General features: G+C 38.6%; 1 protein-coding gene across 7 annotated transcripts in view; it reads left to right on the top strand.

Moving 5' to 3' along the window:
• The window catches only part of LOC126236972 (GMP synthase [glutamine-hydrolyzing]), a 187,011-nt gene that overhangs the window by 110,492 nt on the left and 55,455 nt on the right, over positions 1 to 21,064 (top strand). For all 7 annotated transcript variants that reach the window (XM_049946685.1, XM_049946686.1, XM_049946683.1 and 4 more), the window contains 2 exons: positions 9,171 to 9,386; positions 20,090 to 20,269. In XM_049946685.1, coding sequence (XP_049802642.1) covers positions 9,171 to 9,386; positions 20,090 to 20,269 — 396 coding nt within the window. The remainder of the gene's footprint in view (positions 1 to 9,170; positions 9,387 to 20,089; positions 20,270 to 21,064) is intronic.

Below are 21,064 nucleotides of genomic sequence, written 5' to 3'. Positions count from 1 at the left end.
GGAGAAAATACAAAAATGCAGTAAATGAAGCAGGTAAAAAGGAATACAAATATCTCCAAAATGAGACCGACAGGAAGTGCAAAATGGCTAAGTAGGTACGGCTAGAGGACAAATGTAAGGATGTAGAGGTGCACATATCATTAGGGGTAAGATAGATACTGCCTCAGGAAAATTAAAGAGACATTTGGAGAAAAGAGCACCACTTGCATGAATGTCAAGAGCTCAGATGGAAACGCAGTTCTAAGCAAAGAAGGGAAAGCAGAAAGGTGGAAGGAGTATATGATGTACTTGAGGACAATATAATGCAAATGGAAGAGGATGTAGATGAAGATGAAATGGGAGATATGGTACTGCACGAATAGTTTGACAGAACACTGAAAGACCTAAGTTGACCTAAGGCCTCAGGAGTATAGAACATTCCATTAGAACTACTGATAGCCTTGGGTGAGCCAGGCGTAACAAAACTCATACCATTTGGTGAGCAAGATGTGAAACAGGCGAAATACCCTCAGACTTCAAGAAGAATATAATAATTCCATTCCCAAAGAAAACAGGTGTTGACAGGTGTGAAAATTACCAAACTATCAGTTTAATAAGTCATGGCTGCAAAATATTAACGCGAATACTTCACAAGCGAATGGAAAAACTGGTAGAAGCTGACCTTGGGGAAGATCAGTTTGGATTCCGTAAATATGTTGTAACACGTGAGGCAATACTGACCCTACGACTTAGCTTAGAAAATAGATTAAGTAATGGCAAACCTACGTTTCTAACATTTGTAGACTCAAGAGAAAGCTTTTGACAATGTTGACTGGAATACACTCTTTCAAATTCTGAAGGTGGCAGGGGTAAAATTCAGGGAGTGAAAGGCTATTTACAATTCGTACAGAGACCAGATGGCAGTTACAAGAGTCGAGGGGCGCGAAAGGGAAGCAGTGGTTGGGAAGGGAGTGAGACAGGGTTGTAGCCTATCCCCCCCCCCCCCCCCCCCCCAATGTTATTCAATCTGTGTATTGAGCAAGCAGTAAAGGAAACAAAAGAAAAATTCAGAATAGATATTAAAATCGATGGAGAAGAAATAAAAACTTTAAGGTTCGCCAATGACGTAATTTTGTCAGAGACAGCAAAGGACCTGGAAGAGCAGCTGAACGGAATGGACAGTGTCTTGCAAGGAAAATATAACATGAACATCAATAAAAGCAAAACGAAGATAGTGGAATGTATACGAATTGAATCAGGTGATGCTGAGAGAATTAGATTAGGAAATGAGACACTTAAAGTAGTAAATGAGTTTTGCTATTTGTGGAGCAAAATAACTGATGATGGTCGAAGTAGGGAGGATATAAAATGTAGACTGGCAGTGGCAAGGAAAGTGTTTCTGAAGAAGAGAAATTTAACATTGAGTATAGATTTAAGTGTCAGGAAGTCTTTTTTCGAAGTATTTGTATGGAGTGTAGCCATGTATGGAAGTGAAACATGGACGATAAATAGTTTGGACAAGAAGAGAATAGAAGCTTTTGAAATGTGGTGTTTCAAAAGAATGCTGAAGATTATGTGGGTAGATCACATAACTAATGAGGAGGTATTGAATAGAATTGTGGAGAAGAGAAATTTGTGGCACAACTTGACTAGAAGAAGGGATCGATTTTTAGGGCATGTTCTGAGGTATCAAGAGATCACCAATTTAGTATTGGAGGGCAGCGTGGAGGGTAAAAATCGTAGAGGGAGGCCAATAGATGAATACACTAAGCAGATTCAGAAGGATGTAGGTTGCAGTAAGTACTGGGAGATGAAGAAGCTTGCACAGGATAGAGTAGCATGGAGAGCTGCATCAAACCAGTCTCTGGACTGGAGACCACAACAACAGGATCTAGTACAACGGTGCCATTGTGGAATACAGTTCCACAATCCTCTGTATGCAAAAAAAAAAGAATAATTGTTTCTTCATGAGGTTCATAATAATATTGATGATCGCATCATACACAGTTAGTTTTGGATGCAAATTCTTTGATGCTGTATATCGTGTGACTGTGTCTATGATTATTCAGAAATAAATTAAAAAAAATAGTTACTCCCCCTAAAAGGAAAAACCAGAAGGAGAAAATGAGGAATAAGATGGCAAGATGAGCTGTAATTGTGTGGTGAATCACCAAGGCAATAGTAGTATGGGACTCAGAACAGTGGAGCAAACAAAGAGAGGCATTCAAAAAGTAGTGGAGAAATAGTTACTAGCAAGAAACATAACAGATAAACATAGACAAACAAATGAACTCTCCACTGGATGTCATTACTAATGCCCATGTTAGAGATGTCAAAGAGGTTTATGACTTACAAAAGACATAGCATATTGAGCTGATGTTGATTTCTCTCTCGCCATGCTTGTGAAGGTGTTTAAAATGATCAGGGCTGCCACAGTTTCTGAAAATCAGGGATTATCAAGGAATTTCAAACACGCCAAGCAAATAAGGGAAATATCAGGGAAATTTGAAAAAAATAAAATTGGAAAAATCTCATTTTTGTCTCAGTAGATGAAATGGTTTGTTTACTGAGGTGTTGTGCATCATCGTTGGCTGGGTGCAGCTGAGTACACCACTTCCCTACTTCCTCATTACTACTGCTTTCATTACTACTGCTTTTCCCCTTCCTACCATTCCTCTCAGCTTGTGGTTAGTGCTGCCACCACTTCTTGCCACTAGCCTAGCAGCTGCCGACAAGAGTCAGGGAGCCATGAGTAGTTTTTTTCCTATCTTATTCTGAAAGACCATAGACGCAGCTGCCAGGGATGGCAGTCGTGTGTTCACGAGTTGTGTCTGAGTGGTTGTGTGAATGTGTGTGCTCTCGTTTTCTGACAAAAGCTATGGCTGAAAATTGAGTCGTGAGAGTGTGATTGTTTTTCTGCGTGCCTGTCTGCGGCTCAGCAACCATCTTTATGGTGAGTTGCTACCTGTCCTCATTATTATTTATTCTCAGAATATTTGAACAAGTTATCTGTTGCATGGATTGCTTACCTTGTTCTCATTTCATCAACATGCTGTCTGTGGCTCACGATTAGCTGGCCACACAAGTGGATTTCCATAATGGGCCAATACCACAGACCATTTCTGCAGATGGATCAGGCTTGCCGATCTGAAGCCATTCGGTTCCCACTAATGTGCAGGCCCTGCACATTGGATGTAGTCTCACCGATCTGCCTGCAGTCCAGATCTGTTTGTGTGAGGCGTAGTGAAGTGAATTTTCATGGTTTATCCATGGACCCAGGACTGCAGTGCTCCTCAGCAGGCCATAGGCCACAGGTGATGGATTTCAAGAATTGCAACTGCCTCACCACAAGAATGTTACACAGTGTGGTGTTCTATAGGCATTTTATTTGTTCTAGCACATTTTGGCACTTAAAAAGTAGTTTATATGTTAGAAGGTATAGACAATAAGAAGAAAAAAATTGTCAGTCTCTGGCGGTTTGTATGCTATGTACTCTTATATTTCTCAAAAGAAAAATCACAAAATACCAGTAAAATAATAGACGTAACACAGTGGGTAACAATGACAATAACAAAGTAGAACCAAAATTTTATTGGTGGTCACCTACAGTGTTGGTTTACACAATTCTTCTCTGCCTTATACACTTCTTTCAAGAGGCCTACTTTTTTCTGAGGTTATTTCTGAAATCAGTGAAGGTATTTTAAATATGTCTTGTGACTCCGAGGAAATGTGTGTTTTTTCCACCAAATGTGTTTCATTTTATTGAAATAATGGTCTTAATGAAACACACATACCATTTGGATTACTTTCTCCATCTAAAAACAGTTCATTACAAAAGATGTTGATGTTAGTGCTTAAGAGTTTTGCTCACATCAGGAAATGCCACCAGCTTGCAAGGTGTTTTTTAAATATAGATATTTCCTCGTTTACACTATTGTTTCTTGTACCATAGCTGTAAAGACAGATTAGCAACTTACGTCTTAATTTACCCTTGAGATCTCTAAATTTGTCAGGGAAAACTGCTAAAACATGTCTGGAAATCAGGGAATTTCGCTTGGGGAAACTTGTGGCAACCCTGATAATTTTCGTTAATCACTAGGTCTGTTTTCCAATGTGAGCCAAGTTGCAGCTGAACAAGATTCAACAAACATACTCTGTAGATGAATGATTTGATGTAAATGTTGTCATATCTGGCAAATTTATGAGCTTTTTGGTATAATGCACTTGCACAACAGTAATTAAGGAGCAGTAACATTTATTCCCAAAGGCTATCAACATTCACCCCAAGGATGATTATTGAAACAGAAGGTACCTGTGTATTTGGAACTGTACCTATTTCCAGTCCATTTCTCTTTTTCCCCTTGTTTACGAATTCAGTGTTGGAGACTTGAGTGTTATAATGGTTCATATTCTCGAAACGGCATTCAATAATTAGACACAAACAAATATTCACTGTGTTTTCCTGTCATCATTATTACTCACTAATTATACAAAACGACAACATAAACTCTGTATGAAAGTCACCTTGCCTTGGGAACAAAGTCGAATCTTACCGCTTTAGTTCCATTTGTAACAGGTGGTTTGCCAGACAGACGTTTTCTCTTTGCAAAACCTCATGGTCCTAATGCAAACACAATCTTAATATTCAGTGGGGATGAGATATGCACAGCAGATTAAAAAAAGAAAAACACAAAAAATATTGTCGCCTAAGCATTGGAACTTACGGTGGGGAATCACAATTTAACTATTGAATTTCTTGCAAATGAAAATTCACTAATGGAATAAGGTAGGCACAAATTCTAACTAACTGGTTTATTACCATAAAAATAAACTTATGGTATCTTAATTGATCACAAAATATAAATAAATTAAAAATGATGCTTTACAATGTTGAACATAGTTTCACTAGAAGCTACTGCACATCAGACGGAGTTAAAGGAAGAGAATGAAATTAACTGCTCATGTGTTCTAACATAGTACCAAATGGTTGTTTCACCTATTAATTACCTAAGGCAGCCGATTGTATGTTAGATGGAGTAATAAATGAGCTGTGGATCTGAGCATATGCCAATAGACTGCAAGTATGTATCCCGGAGTAATAAATGAGCTGTGGATCTGAGCATATGCCAATAGACTGCAAGTATGTATCCCAACTACTTACGGGGATTCTCATATCTGACGACCTAACATGCTGATGCGACATTCGTGCTCACGATAATCCATCTTGCCATGTGAGTTGAGTGGTGTCAAGGTGACAGGCTATGTACCAGTACAGCATTTGTAATGATCTGTTACTCAGGACTGCCAGTGGAGGAGGACCCAGCACTGTCATTTATGATCTGCCTAGTTGTACTCCTTGTGAAGGTGTTCACTTTCAGGTGCCACAGAATTGCCTCGGTATTCTGCATTTTCAAAGCTCTCTAAGCATTATTTTCCCTTCAAAAAGTTTCAAGAACATGATGTGTTAAACACTTCTCCAACATTCATATGATGTCATAGAGCTGTTGACTAATGTCTGTACCTTCAGTTAAATAGCTATCATCGGTACAGTGTCTGCAAGAAAGCAGAAAGGCTGGGCAAGAGGCTAGTTCCTCAAGCTCCCAGCACTTCCAACAGTTCTCCACTGTGTTGACTGTTTTTTTTTTTTTTTTTTTTTTTTTTTTTTTTTTTTTTTTTTTTTTTTTTTTTGGTGGGGGGGGGGGGGACACACACACACACAAAATGTTTGCGCACGCAAGCATGTGTGTATTTGTTTTCTGACCGAAAGCTCACTTTCTGACAGTCTTTTGCCGTGTCTATCTGTTACCCAGCATCTCTGCTAGATGGTGATTAGCAGCTATCTTTTTCATAATATGGACTTTCCGTTGTTTGAATATATAAGTGTGTTTTAAGAGGACAGAATAGAAAGATCTAAGATGGAGTGCTACATAAAGGAATAAATTGGAAGAAAGTATTATGGTAAAAGAAGACAAAATTGATTATGTGGGAGAAGCAATTCTATACACTGAAAGGAAGACTTATGTCGAAACAAGGCTTGTGGAATAGGTGACATTCTCTCAAAATTACTTGAATCTGTGGGAGAACTAACAATGACAAAACTACTCCATTTAGTATGCAAAATACGAGACTGACGAAGTACCCTGAAATGTCATGAAAAATGTAATCCCAATTCCAAGTAAAGTTATTACTAAAAATTGTGAATATTACAGACCCAGCAGTTCAAGAAATCCTAACTGCAAGATACTGGCATGGATTATTTACAGAAGAATGGAAAGACTGGTGGAAGCAGATCTCTGGGAAGATCAGTTTGAATTTCAGAGAAATGTAGGAATATATGTGGCAACAATGATTCTGTGACTTATCTTAGAAGACAGGCAAATGTAGATTTAGAGAAAGCTCTTGACTGTTTTGCAATACACTTTTTAAAATCATTTAGGTCGTTGGTAATCCACAACTTTTACAGAAACCAGAATGTGGTGATAAGAACCAAAAGATGTGTGAAAGGGAAGCAGTAGTCGAGATGAGAGTGAGATTTGGTTCCAACTTTTCTCTGGTGTTATTCAGTCTTTACAGTGATCAAGTGAGACTTTGTTTTAATTAACACTGGTGTTATGCAGTCTGTACAATGATCAAAGAGTAAATAAAAACCCAATTAATGTTTAGGGAGAAAAAAAAATATAAACTTTGACAGAATGAGAATGCCATTGGCAAACCTGAGAGATGGAGGTCTTGGAAGATTAGTTGAACAGATTGGATAGTGCCTTTGAAAGAGGTTATAACTTGGATATCAATGAAAGATATACAAGAGTATTGGAATGTGGTTGAATTAAATCAAACAAAGCTAACAGGGTTTTATAAGGAAACGAGACACTAAAGGTAGTTGTATGTGTGTTTTGCTATTTATGAATCAAAATAACTGACAGTGGCCAAAGTACAACAGATTCAAAAAGATGAGTAATAACAAGAAAAGTATTGCTGAAAAAAAAAAAGGATTTCTTTTCTTATTGTATTTTTCTGGGGTGTAATCTTTTATGGAACTGGAACATGGTTGATAAACTGTTTAGACAAGAAGAGAATAGAAACTTTTGAGTCTTGGTGCTGCAGAAGCCTGCTGAAGATTACATAGCTACATTGAATAACTAACAAAGATGTACTGAATCAAGCATGGGAGAAAAGAAATTTATTACACAACTTGAGTATTATAAGGAGCGTTCAAAAAGAAACGAGCTGGAGGCATAATTACAGAAACCAGTATTTGTATGTTAGAAGTACTGACCCTGGCCGTTGAGACCCTTGTCCCACCTTGACACAAGGCGGTGAATGACTGTCTCATAAAATTCTGGGGGCTGCAAAGTTAACAAGTTCCACACTTACAGCTGGATGTCGTTGTCCGAGGAAGTGCAGGAAAGGTTATGCTGACATTCTTCTTTGACAGGATGGCCCCCTTCTGATTCACTTCCTGCAGCATGGGACAACAGTGAATGCTCAGCGTTACTCACAAACCTTGACCACCCTTCGCCAAGTGATCAAATCAAAACGACCAGACAATCTCACCTGTGGGGTCATTCTGCTCCACGACAATGCAAAGCCTCATACGGCCAACACAGTCGCAGCACTCCTGCAGAAATTCAGTGGGAGGTTCTCATCCACCCTCTATACATTCTGGACCTATCTCCCTGTGATTAGGCCAGTTTTGATCCCCTTAAAAGGCTGTGAGAGGCAAACGATTCACCTCCGATGATGATGTCCAGCTGTACGTGCGGAACTGGTTAACATCGTTGCCCCAGGAATTTTATGAGACAGCTGTTTACCGCCTTGCCACATTGGGACAAGTGTCTCAACAGCCAGGGTCAATACTTCTAACATACAGGCACTGGTTTCTGTAATTGTGCCTCCGGCTCGTTTCATTTTGAACGCCCCTTATATATGAAAGGATCAGCTGTTAGGACACATCCTGAAGTGTCAAGGAATTAACAACTAGGTGATGGAGGAAAATGTAGGAGGGAGGGACAACGACAGCAAGGTTCTACTACAGTAAGTAGGTTCAAAGAGATGTAAGAACAGTTACACAAATATGGAGAGGTTCAGGCATAATTTCAGGTTCGGAATTCTTGCCATCCAGCATGAGTGAAAGGTCTGCAGAAAATGGGGTTATTTTGCAACGAGTTACAGAATGACTTTATTTTTCTATTGTCCTCTTTCGTGATTTTCCAGTGTGCCAGAAACAGGAAACATTTGAAAACATGTTAAATTGGGTACTGCAGCAAGGGCAGTTGTCAAGTCAGTGTCAAACTTTCCCTTGTGGCTTTTCCATACTTCTTTCAATTTCTAAAAATATCGTTTGTTGCTGACATTTCATTCTTAATTTTTATCTCAGCTTGTTGGTTCCCACCTTGATTTGGGAGTCCCTGGTAACTTTCAAAATTAGTCCCTTAGTAGTGTCACTTTCTCCAGCCAGACTCAGATTTATGACTACATATTTGATGAATAGGTGAGCATTTATCCGTAGTGACACATGTACAGAAAGTGCTGTCTCCTACCTTGGCCCCACGGATAAAGCTTCTGTTAACTGAATAGAGCGCTCTTCTGGTCTGTGATGTGATGCACTGGCAAATTGAAGATTTTCAAAAATTTCTGCTGGCACACTCTGCCTTCCCTTCTGCTTTCCTTCCAAGCTTTGTCATTTAAAGTCACTATGCTCTTTTTTAATGATAAATTACTATTTATGCGTATTATAACTATAAACAAAATTTATCTTCACAACCCCCAAAAGAGGAACATAAAATATCTAGAGATTTTTGGGGTTGCCTGCTTGTCACAGAGAGATGAACGGTGGTATAGGTTAGATAAATGTAAATAAGTCCCACTTATCTTGAAATGGACAGAGAGAGGTAACAGGAGACAGGTAATGCAGTGTAACCATGGTAAGTTAAAATGTAATTATGTGTAATTATGGTAAGTTATACTTACACAGTGGCCCACCCTGCCCTCTGCCCCCAAACAAACGTGTGCGCGCGCACACACAAACACACACACACACACACAGTAATCAAGATGTGAGAGTTTCGAAAGGTATACACAGTAAGTATTAAACATTTGTTATTACATGCAGTTGTTAATTAAATTATATCTCGAATTTGTAATGAAGCTAATTTATTCTGTATTTTTATTCATACTGTTTTATGCTGTAGGTTGCGAATGATGTTATCTCTGAACTAAACTTAAAACCAGAGGAGGTTTTCCTGGGTCAAGGCACACTTAGACCAGATCTGATTGAATCTGCCTCACATTTAGTCAGCTCAAAAGCTGATACAATAAAAACACATCACAACGACAGTGAGCTCATACGACAGTTAAGGGAAGAAGGAAGAGTTGTTGAGCCACTGAGAGATTTTCATAAAGATGAGGTACTGTATCTATGTTATAAGAACAAAACCATTACTACCCCCCCCCCCCCCTCTCTCTCTCTCTCTCTGTGTGTGTGTGTGTGTGTGTGTGTGTGTGTGTGTGTGTGTGTGTGTCATATGCAAGACGTTGCATTGAAAAGTGTTTGTGTGAAGAAAATTGAGTAATTTATGGGGCACTTGCTTCATAATTGCTCAAGGATGTCGCCACCCTAAAATCTTGAAAAACTTGTTCTGTTTGACTTTTAGTTAGTGACCTTTTTTGTTTCATCTTAATCCACACATTAATGTGTTCCTGAAGGCATCCACTTGAAGTGTCATGACTTTACATGAATTGCACAGGTAACAAATAAATCTGTATAGTTTCTTGCCAGATTTCAACATAAAATTAATTTTAATGAATGACATTCACACCAATTGTAATATTTTAGAACTAAATATAATGTAGCCATAGAGTGCCAGTGCCTGTTTTTCCCAATGTATGAGGTGTGGCTGTAAAATAACAGAACTGTTGCTGTAAAACTTTATGCTTTTCAAAAACATACATATTTACTTATTTTCACCCTTGTCCTCTATCCGTACAATGCTCCATGAGAATTTTCCATAGATGGAAACAATGCTGGAGTCTTTTTTGTGAGCTCCTTGATGATACATGCTGCTTTTCCTTTCACTGCTTCAGCAGACTGAAATCTTGTTCCTTTTAATGCAGATTTGACCATGGGGAATAGATAAGTCACGTGGTGCTAGGTCAGGCAAATAAGGTGGGTGGTGTAACACTGGGATGTTGCACTTTGCTGAGAAACCTCTTAACAGACAATTCAATATGAGCCAGTGCATTGTCTTGACTATGACTTGTTCTTCTACAATTCGGATTGTTTTTTTCTTATTTTCTCACAGAATTGAACAAGAACCTCAAGGTAGTAACGTTGGATAATAGTCTGACTTTCAGAAACCCAGAGAATAAACACAGCTCCATAAATATTGAAAAAAACAAACAAACAAACAAACAATAATCATTGCTTTGAATCTTCATTTGTTCATTTGAGTTTTCATCACTCTCAGTGAAGTTGGGCCCTTCCAATGAATGGGTTGGTGATTAGTTGAATCATAAGTGAAAAACCAAGATTTGTCACAATTTTTCACTTTTTCCAAGACATAAGGACCATTTTGAGTGGTATTCAAAGTGTCAGCACAAACATTTTCACAAGTTTCTTTTTTTTATCTATAGGTCATGAGAATTTTTGGCACCAGTGTAACACATTATTTTCTCATACGAAATTAGATATGTAAAATTTGCCTTATGCATTGTTTGTCAATTCTTAAAGTTTTAGCAATTTTCCAAATATGCAACTAATGGTCAGATCAAATCAGGCTACCTACTTTTTCGATATTTTAATCTGTTTATGATGTTGAAGGGTGTCGCAGGCATGAGTCATCTCCAATGTGTTCCTGACCATCTGGGAAACACTTGAATCTCTCAAAAACTCACATACATGATAAACAGTCTTCATAATACACTTTATAGTAAAAGATCAAGTTTTGGTTGCAGTTTTTCCAAGTTTCAGATGAAACTCCATGATAATGTGTTGCTCTGTTATTACACTTATCATTTTTCTGACAAAACAAAATAACAGCTCTGCATTTGAACAAGAAGGCTTAACACTTCACAGCCATTCTTTGCATGTAAACATACGCTGAGACATCATCAGTTGATTTATTTTATAGCCACACCTTGAAAGCTATATGTACTTACTATTTTGATTGTACATTTAACATTTTCCTCCTTCCCCGTGATAATTAACTGGATAGTGCTAAATGAAAGCTCATTCATAGTAAGGAGCTTTCCCTTGCACGTATCCTATATTAATATGTCATTGAACACATCTGAGGTGACAGCATATTCTCAGATGTACTTGGGTGTCAAACATATACCAGTTCATAAACAATTCTGTTATCAGCAGTAAATCACATAAAGCATTGTGAATTAATGGGAGTATTGATTATTTCACTAGAAATTATGATAACAATATTTTGCTTTTACCTGTTCCACTAGTGTAATGAAAAATTTCGCCATTGATGAATTTGCATTCTGTTGGACCTTGTAGAAACTTCCAGTGAGAAAATCAGTAAGGAAACTGTAATATTAATTTTGGAAACACACAAAATATCATTATTGTATTTTGTCACCTATGAATGCAGATTTATTTATGATAGAATCTGTGCATGGCAATGCGGGAGTACTTGTGTGCCACCACCAGGATTTTTATTCTGACAGCTTGCATTAGTAAGACCAAGAATATTCCCTAATACCCTAAAAGCTTTTATTTGCAGCTATCACAGATGCCTTATTATTGCACCCATTACACAAAATGCCGATATAAGTTGTAGAAAAGTAACTACAGGTACTGGAACAAAGACTGATGTTCTGTTCATATGGTTTTGAGGAACCCAAGTTTTATCCAAGACGGGGAGGCCATGACATTTGAATCACAGATTTGCTTCAGCCATTGTACTCTTTTAGTAGTCCATTGGTATGACATAAGTTGCAAGTAATGACGCATACTACTGACGTAATTTTGAGAAAATCACAAGAGAAGTGTTACGCATCTGTGATGTACCAGTACATTATGACCCTGAGTTTGAGATGGCAATTGTCGTGTGAATTGCTGGACAGTCTTTCTCATGAGTGTTTTTTTTCCCCCTCCTCAACACTAGTTGTGTTGTTTCATATACCGTTATGTTACATTTGAAAAGTAATATGATGAAAAGACATGTATTTGCATGAACTTTTATTGATTTTGCAGTGTCATTTGGTTGTTTGCTAATTTTTATAATCACAACAAGTATATGTATAATTATCACTGTTCTACAAAAAAAATTTTTTTTTCTATTTCTGATAAAAAATATTGTGATCCTAGTTGTATTTTGAGTGCTGAATTGAAAACTGTTTTTGGTTTTTTTCTGTCAGGGATAGTTTATGAGTAATCACAATTTCATTTCTCTTTTCAGTTTCTGATATAGGGCAGCAAACGTGAGGTGAAATTTGACAAACAAATGCACATCTTTATGATGTTATAAGTTCATCACATTAACGGAGGGTGGGATCTAACATATAACACAGTAACCTTTGTGTATACACTTTGAAGCATTTATTTGACATGAGAAATTACAGAAAATTGACAAACAATGAGCCACTGCCTTCTAATGCACATCACTTTTTTCTCTTGTATTGTGAATCTTTCTTCTCTCGAATGATATTCCAGCAATAATCTGCTAACATAGAAGGTATCCACTTCCCTTCATAGCGCCTTTCTACGGTAGAAATGTCTTTATGGAATCTTTCCCCAAGTTCATTCGATACGTCACTACAACTCTCTGTGAAGTAGTCCAGATGAGAGTCCATCATATGTACCTTCAAAGACATATTGCACCCCAAATCCTAATATGCTTTGATCATATCCTTCACCATTGCTTTGTAGTTAGTAGCTCTTCTTCTTCCAAGGAAGTTTTCCGACACCATCTTGAAACAGTCCCATGCGGTTTTTTCTTTATCAGTTAAACATGCTTCGAAATTTGCATCTTTCTGCAGCTCCCTGATTTGTGGGCCCACAAATACACCTTCCTTTATTTTTGAAGCTGAAAGACGGGGGAATTTGGTAGCTAGATATGCAAACCCACAGCCTGTTGGATCCATGGCCTTCACGAATTGTTTCATCAGGCTAAGTTTGATGTGAAGCGGTGGAAGTAGTATATATTCAGGAGCTACCAGAGTTTCACGTTGTACATTCTTTTCGCTAACTTTTTCATCTTCGCCTAGGCCATTTCTTTTTCACGTAGTGAGAATTTCGTTCTCGACTATCCCACTCGCAAAGAAAACAGGCATACTTTGTGTAGCCTTGTTGCATTCCCAGTACCATAGCAATTCTTGAAATCTGCACATATTTTCCATTTGTGTTCATTGTATTTTAATGAATTTAGCATCCTTTGTACGAATTCGTAATTCTCTTTTGTCAAACTAGCGTAAGCTACTGGAACAGAGGGTATTTTATTCCCGTTATGGAGCAAAACACCCTTCAGACTTGTTTTCGATGCACCTATGAAAAGTCTCTACTCCTGTGAAGTATAAGTGAAGTTCAGCACTTTCATCAGGCCAGCAACGTCATTGCAAAATGTCAGTGCTTCGTCAGTTGAAAAATAAGAAATAAAGGCATGTTCTCTGTGCCTGAACACACTGATTTTAGTACTTTGTTGCAGTAGATTATACTCTTGTAATCTTGAACCAAGCAGTTGCGCCTTTTGTTTACTTAGTCCTAGATCACGTACTAAATCATTTAAATCTGCCCGTGTTAACACATGTGGCGATGACTCACTTGTGCAGTGATATAAAGAATCATCATCTGTGATTTCTTCAGTACTACTTATTTCACTGTCACTCGGAATTTGACCTCGAGCTCTTGAAGGTACTGGAAGGTTGTCGGAATGCTGCACTGGCATTCTCGCTGAAGGCAGATCTGGGTAAACAATGTGCCTCTTCGACGTTTTGTTTGTAAAACCCTGAATTTTTGTTAGACAGAAATAAGAATCAGTAACATGGTCCTTAGGCTCCCTCCACACCATGGGAACAGCAAACAACGCCACATTCTCTTTACCTTTCCACCACTGAATTAGTTTGTAGTAACATGTAGCACAACAGAAATGTGGTGCCCATTCTTTATCTTGGTCTCCTGCCTCTACTACAAAGTAATGTTTATATGCTTTCTTTATGACTGAAGAAATTTTCTTCCTATTTCTGGCAAAAGTGAACTTCCCACAGATGTAGCAGAAGTAGTCCGGCTTATATCCATATCCAAGACGACGTGGCATTTCTGCAAATTTAAAAATACCACTTTGATAATACACCTGTTATAAATTAATAGTAGGGAACTAGAGGTACGCTGATGTGTAAAAACAAGCAGTAGTTTTACCTTCAGCACCAGGCTCAATCAGTTTACACACGGGAACTAAAAAATTCAACCGTGCTTGGAAATATGACAGACAGTTTCTTGTCAGCCAAAACACCCACTCGTTAAGACTGACACAAATTGCGGCTAACACCACTGTTGTAAACTCGACGCACCTGCCCCTAGGAGGCGTGAAGCTTTACTGCCGAGGCAGCGACCTGCAGTTGCCATTCGAGTTAATGAGATGTTTCAGGTGGTCTTAATGACATAGGTGTGGCGGGGGATAACCTAATGATGTCTGATTCTTCCCACCTGCTGTTGCATAAGAAATTATCACGTTCTATCACTACTGGATGCGGCAACATACCCGTATTTCTCTATAACGTCTCTGTGTTTGCCATGAATTGTGAATATACATATATATATACATATTACATAAAAAGTATCCCTGACAACGATATTTTGTTTACATATTTGAATTTCCCACAGTAAAATGGTCTAGAAGCACATACTTTAATATCAGAAATAGAACCCATGTCGAACAGTGTTATCAACAAATAAATGACCAAACACATGAAGTTTTTCTGTAAATGTAAGCCTGTTGTGATTTCCGAAATCTCTTATACCTTAAGTTGGGAAAGGTACAGAGAACTGCTTTGTACCTGGATGCTTTGATCTGCAGACACAAGTTTTAAGGGTAAGGGGCGGTCTTGGAAAGCCCAATTCAAGACTATAAATAAAGGTGTAAATAACTTGATTCAATCATACAATAATATGCAGTATACCAGAATATGAGAGTAATTTACAACATTACAAGTTTCACAATTATATTTTTCATACAGACACACAAAACAAAAATTAAAATGACAGCTACTACATCAGATGAATGCAGTTTGCTGTCATGCAGAAGGAATCTTCAGATTTCTAAGGAAAAACAAAACTCATTGACATTTGGAAAAATTTCTCTTTCTTCCAAAAATTTAAATGCAAACCACACATAATGCAAAATTTTCATAAATATTGTTGCCAAAAATCAGTGATGTATGATCAAAAGTACTTCAGTAGCAGCTTCATGAGAAGCAATTTCTCATTCGTTGTCAGCCAAATATGTACAAGTTTGAAGGTGCTTGATAAAGTTTTTAATGTGTCTATAGAAATAAAAGTCACGTAAGATTTGTTATAATCATAAAAATTAATTAACAGTCAAATAGCATTGGAAAGTCAAAGAAAGTTCATGTAAATACACACATCTTTTCATCACATTTCCTTTCAGATGTAATATGTATGAAATAATATGACTAGTGGGAAGGGGTTGGGGGGCAGGGAGCCCATGAGCAATACATGATCCAGTGGTCCACCGATTATGGACTGCCGCCAGCTCGTGTTCAGTTTTGCACCGTACAGATACATCACTGACACGTAAAACTTCTCTTGCAATTATCTCAGAATCACCTATGTAGTCTGCCTTATTACTTCCACATTATGTTGTGGTAATGGACTATTAAGAGTGTACAAAGTTGGAAGTAAATGCATGACCCAAATGTGGCCTCACGTTGTAAGGATGCTACAGGCCTGTTCTCCTCAGCACCCAATAAGTGCATTGTATGCAAAAGCTTCAGTCTTGCTGCTGCAATATCTCTGCATTTGCTTAAAAATTTTTGTCCCTCAGAATTGAAAGTTAAGTAAGTTAAGCATGAACAACAAAGATCACTCAGCCAGAATAATTAATTTTTTCACAGAGATCATTTGGTATTCTTCTAGCCACTGGATTTCCTTCCTCTGTCATAATAATGAAATATTGCAATTCTGCACACTAACGTTTCGTTAAAATTTTCAAATGGTGTAGATTTCTGTTTTCTTTTATATACCTTTCTTGGAGAGTCAAAACACATGGGCACATCTGGAGATTCTGCCGATGTTATGGGGCTGCTAATACAGCATACAGTCGATTCCAAACTACTACAAGCTTTTGCTATCAGTTTATGTATTTGCACAAAAGATATATTATACCTGGTTTCTTCATTGTTGGCCACAGCAGTAAAAGAAAAAAAAAAGCTTCAGTATGTTTCATAAGACATTTTAGTTCATTTTCAAGTGTCTTTTTCACCCTTTATGCTTGCTACGAAACACAGGTCAGTGCACCTTTTCATGCAATAGTGAAACCTCATGTGAACACATGATACCGCACGGGAGTGCTGAACAATCTCTTGACATGCATTTATTTATGGACACACACACACACACACACACACACACACACACACACACACACACAGAGAGAGAGAGAGAGAGAGAGAGAGAGAGAGAGAGAGAGAGAGAGAATGAATTGAAGTTTACAAATGTGGTTTAAATAGACAGGGTGCTGAATTCCATACATTACAAAAGCTAACTCTACGTAGAAATGTCAACACTGTAGGAAAAAGAGATTGCTACTTACTGTAAAGGAGAAATGTTTAGTTGCACATAGGTACGATTAAAAGACACTTATATAAAGCTTTCGGCCACAGCCTTCATCAGTGAACACACACACACACACACACACACACACACACACACACACACACACACACGCCTCGTGTGCACACGACTGCAAACTCCAATATCTCGGGTCAGAATGCAGCTATTATGTGGAATGCAAGAAGCAGTCTGGAGGGGCCGGGGAGGGGGATGGATAGTATTTTCCAGTTGGGGGAGAGATGAATGCTCTCTGGTGGATTGTGCAGGGACTAGAATGCCAACAGGCACAGCATCAGGAAGTTGTGTGGCAGGCAGGTGGGGGAAAAAAGGAGGATAACAGGAGAGGAGCAAGGAAAGGTGGGCGGATGCATTAGCAGAGGGCTGCAAATAAACATGTTGGGAAATAAGAATGGGGAGGAGATAGTAGGGGAGAGGAGATGGAAGCTGTAGGATGGAGGGTAGGGACAGCATGTTACTCTAGGTAGAGGTCGGGATAATTACGGCAGTGGAGATTGTGTTGTAAGTATACCTCCCACCTGTGCAGTTCAAGAAAGCTGGTGGTGGAGGGAAGGATCCAGATGGCTTGGATAGTGAAGCAGCCATTGAAGTCAATGTATTGTGTTCAGCTGCATGTCGTAGTCTACTTTGGTCCTGGCCACAGTTTGGTGGTAGCTGTTCATCCTGGTGGGCAGGTGGTTGTTAGTCATACTGACATAAAAAGCTGTGCAATGATAGCAGCATAGCTGTTAAAAGACAGGCTACTTTCAGAGGTGGCCCAGCCCTGATGGGGCAGAACTGGAATAGGAAGTTCTGGGTGGGTAACTTGGCAGGTTTTACACCTTGGTCTTCCACAGGGATATGATCCTTGTGGCAAGGGGCTGGGATTGTGACTGGCATAGTAATTTACTTGGGTGTTGTGGAGGTTGGGAGGGTGACAGAGTGCCAGTTTAGGAGGAGTGGGAAGTATCTCAGGTAGGATGTCCCGTATTTCAAGGCATGGTGATAGGCAATCAAAGACCTGGCAAAGGGTGTGGTTCATTTGTTCCAGTCGGGGCTGATGAAGGCGACACCACTTTGTCGCTGGTACTTGGGGGTGAGGGGAAATGGTATGGGAGATCTGTTTGTGGTCTAGGTCTTGGGGACAGTGCCTCCCACCGAAACTTCAAGCTATGGTGACATACTGTCCCCAAGCCCTCCATCCAACAGTTTCCAGCCTCTCTGTTGTATCATCTCCTCCCCATTCTCATCTCCCAGCATGTTTATTTGCAGCCTTCTGCCTACGCATCCACCAATCTTTCCCTGCTCCTCTCTGGTTTTGCTCCTTTTTTCCCTACCTCCCTGCCCCACAATCTCCTGATGGTGTGCTTGTTGGCATTCTAGTCCCAGCACAATCTGCCAGACAGTGTTTGTCTTTCTCCCCACCTGTACATTACTATCACTTCCTCTTCCCCTTCCCTGCCCCCTCCAGACTGCTGCTTGCATCCCGCATGATAGTTGCATTCTGGCCCGAGTTGTGGGAGGTGGTAGTCGTGTGTGCACGAGGTGTGCTTGCTTGCTTGTTTGTGTGAATGGTGTGTGTCTCTCTTTTACTGATGAAGGCTACGGCTGAAAGTTTTATGGAAGTGTCTTTTAATTGTGCCTGTCTTGCAACTTGATGTGTCCTCTTCACGATAAGTAGCACTCTGTCTTTTCCTACATTGTTAAAAGTTAATCCTGTCACTGTTTATTGAATTACTCATAGCTCTCATCTTAATTGTGTCTTTTAATTCAGTATTTAAGAAATTTGTCATGTGTTTCACATTGCCGATATCTTCGTACATTGTTTTATGCTCACACGTGGGACAGTGTTAAGCAACAGCTGATTTAGTTAATTACTTGAATCGGGTGTGATGCTTGCATTGTTACCATCTTCGTACGGTAATCCTTAGAACCTTCACAACATTTAACCTCCACATTTGCAAGTTATGTGATGTACGCCCCCTTTTTCGGAGCCCTGGATTTTGTTTCACACGACATAGTAGACATATTAATTTCATAGGAGTGATTGATCCTATTTAATTTTCCCTGCTTAATTTTTTTTCCTGTTTTCTTTTTTTTCCACCCCATGGCTATTCTGTTCTATCCGAATTTATGTTAACTGTTTTATTGTTTAATAGCACCAGGACTGATTGCCAGGGCAGTGGATATTGTGTACTTGTTCAATTTGTTTGGAATCCAAACAGTGAGTTACAAAATTGCTCTCAACATCCACTGAAAGCAACTATAGTAGTTGACAAAATGTACTGCAAACAGAAAATTACAACTGGACATCTCAAACATTTTAAATCTATTACTTTGACTTTTACAAGAGTTGCGGGAAATTAATTTCAGGTAACAGTTCTGTTAAACACTATACTTGATCATAGAATCCTCTAAAAGAGCTTCAATCATTGGTCAGGGCATGTCAATTAATAAGGAGAGTGTAGGCAAATCAAATAATATTTATCATTATATCTAAGCCATATATGTATATGTTCTTGGCTTACTCAGTGTTGGAACAGCCATTGCCATTGGTACTTATTGTCAAGAGTGAATGTATTGTTGAAGATCATTTGATCACGTTACTTTTCTTTACATCACGTAGTAACCTCAGTTACCATGGAACATCTGATCTTTGAATAGTGGTACGAAAAAGTCTTAAATTTTTTTTTTTTATATATAATTTGAGTATTACATCTGTCATATTATTAGTATAGCCTTTGTGCAAAATAAATTTGTATGCTGCATGTGGGAACAGACAGAGTGAGGCGATCACAACATTGTAATTGTACAGGAGAGTAGAATTCAAAACCCCGTACACCCATGCTTAAAAAATTAACCATACACCTCCTCCCCCCCTGCCCCCGCCCCGCCCCCCCCCCCCCCCCCCCCGCCCCCAAACCCAGTATGACACAATCAGTAGCTCTATAGTAGATTTCTTCTTATATAATTTTCCTATATGACGTAGTGTTATGTTTTTGATGACCCTGATTTCAATAGGATATTAAATTCTTTTCTTTTTATGAATATAGCATGAAAGATGGTAATTATCGCTTTCTCGACATTTCTAGAACAACACAAAGTAGAACTATAAAAGATGATATAGGTTGTGTGCTGTTGCAGCTGGTTAATTAAAATTACCGTTGTTATGAACAAGTACAATCTGCCAAGGAATCACCTTTTTTAAGGCCAGAACAAAGTAATATTTTCACGTAGTCTTGTGACATTTTAAATTTTTTTCTTGCTCACAAAAATGTATTTGAGTGTTATTAGTTGTGTAATGTTTAACAGGTGCGCATTCTTGGAAAAGAACTGGGTCTTCCTGTTGATTTGGTAATGAGACATCCCTTTCCTGGTCCTGGCCTTGCTATTCGCATACTTTGTGCTGAAGAGGCATACATGAAACGAGACTTCTCGGAAACCCAGGTTCTTGTAAAAATAATAGCTGAATATGATCAAATGTTACAAAAGGTGAGCTATCTTAAACATGTAAGACACTATTTAGTTTTATAGAATTTTCTTTTTCTGCTTACCTTTCTTCATACAAGCACTTCCGGTTAGATCTTAGTTTATCATTCCTGATCTATCAGTTATTAAATGTAGATAAGAAGTCCCTTTTTGATTATTTGAATTACTTGTTTGTTTGTATTGATACATTAAGCAGGTCTGCATCACTAGTCTGAACTTGCCTACAGGAAAATGTAACACGGACTGTGGAAAAAATGTACAAAGGATTCAGATCTGCAGGAATATTGGAACTACTTGCATTTATAAAACCAGTTCATTTGTGGTTGCATCTCATACCTCAGATATTCAAAAGCACTGTACCAAAATATTGTTGTGGCAAGCTACAGACATCTGGTAGTTTTTCCAAAATATTGTGAAATAATATTCCCTGTTTTGAATAGGCATGTGACCTAAGAAAAAAAGAAAAGTATTTACTTAGATCTGTAATGCTTGTCATGTTTATTGATTTGGTGTGCACCTAGTGAAATCTTCCGATACCTCTTACATCTTACTACTAAGAGGTTAGTGTAAAATTAGCTGACACTAACTACTCTGCAAGATTATCTGGTCTTACACTGAAGTGACAAAGTCATGGCATAGTGATAAGCCCATATATAAATGGCGGTAATACCGATTATGCAAGATATAAAAGCGCAGTGCGCTGGCGGAGCTGTCATTGGTACTTTGGTGATTCATGTGAAAAGGTTTCCAACATCATTATGACTGCACAACAGGAAATAAGACTGTGAACTCAGAATG

Source organism: Schistocerca nitens, chromosome 2 (genome assembly GCF_023898315.1).
Source record: "Schistocerca nitens isolate TAMUIC-IGC-003100 chromosome 2, iqSchNite1.1, whole genome shotgun sequence".
Lineage (NCBI taxonomy): Eukaryota > Metazoa > Arthropoda > Insecta > Orthoptera > Acrididae > Schistocerca > Schistocerca nitens.
The sequence above is the reverse complement of the archived record's forward strand: the minus strand, read 5'-3'. Positions and strand labels throughout refer to the sequence as shown.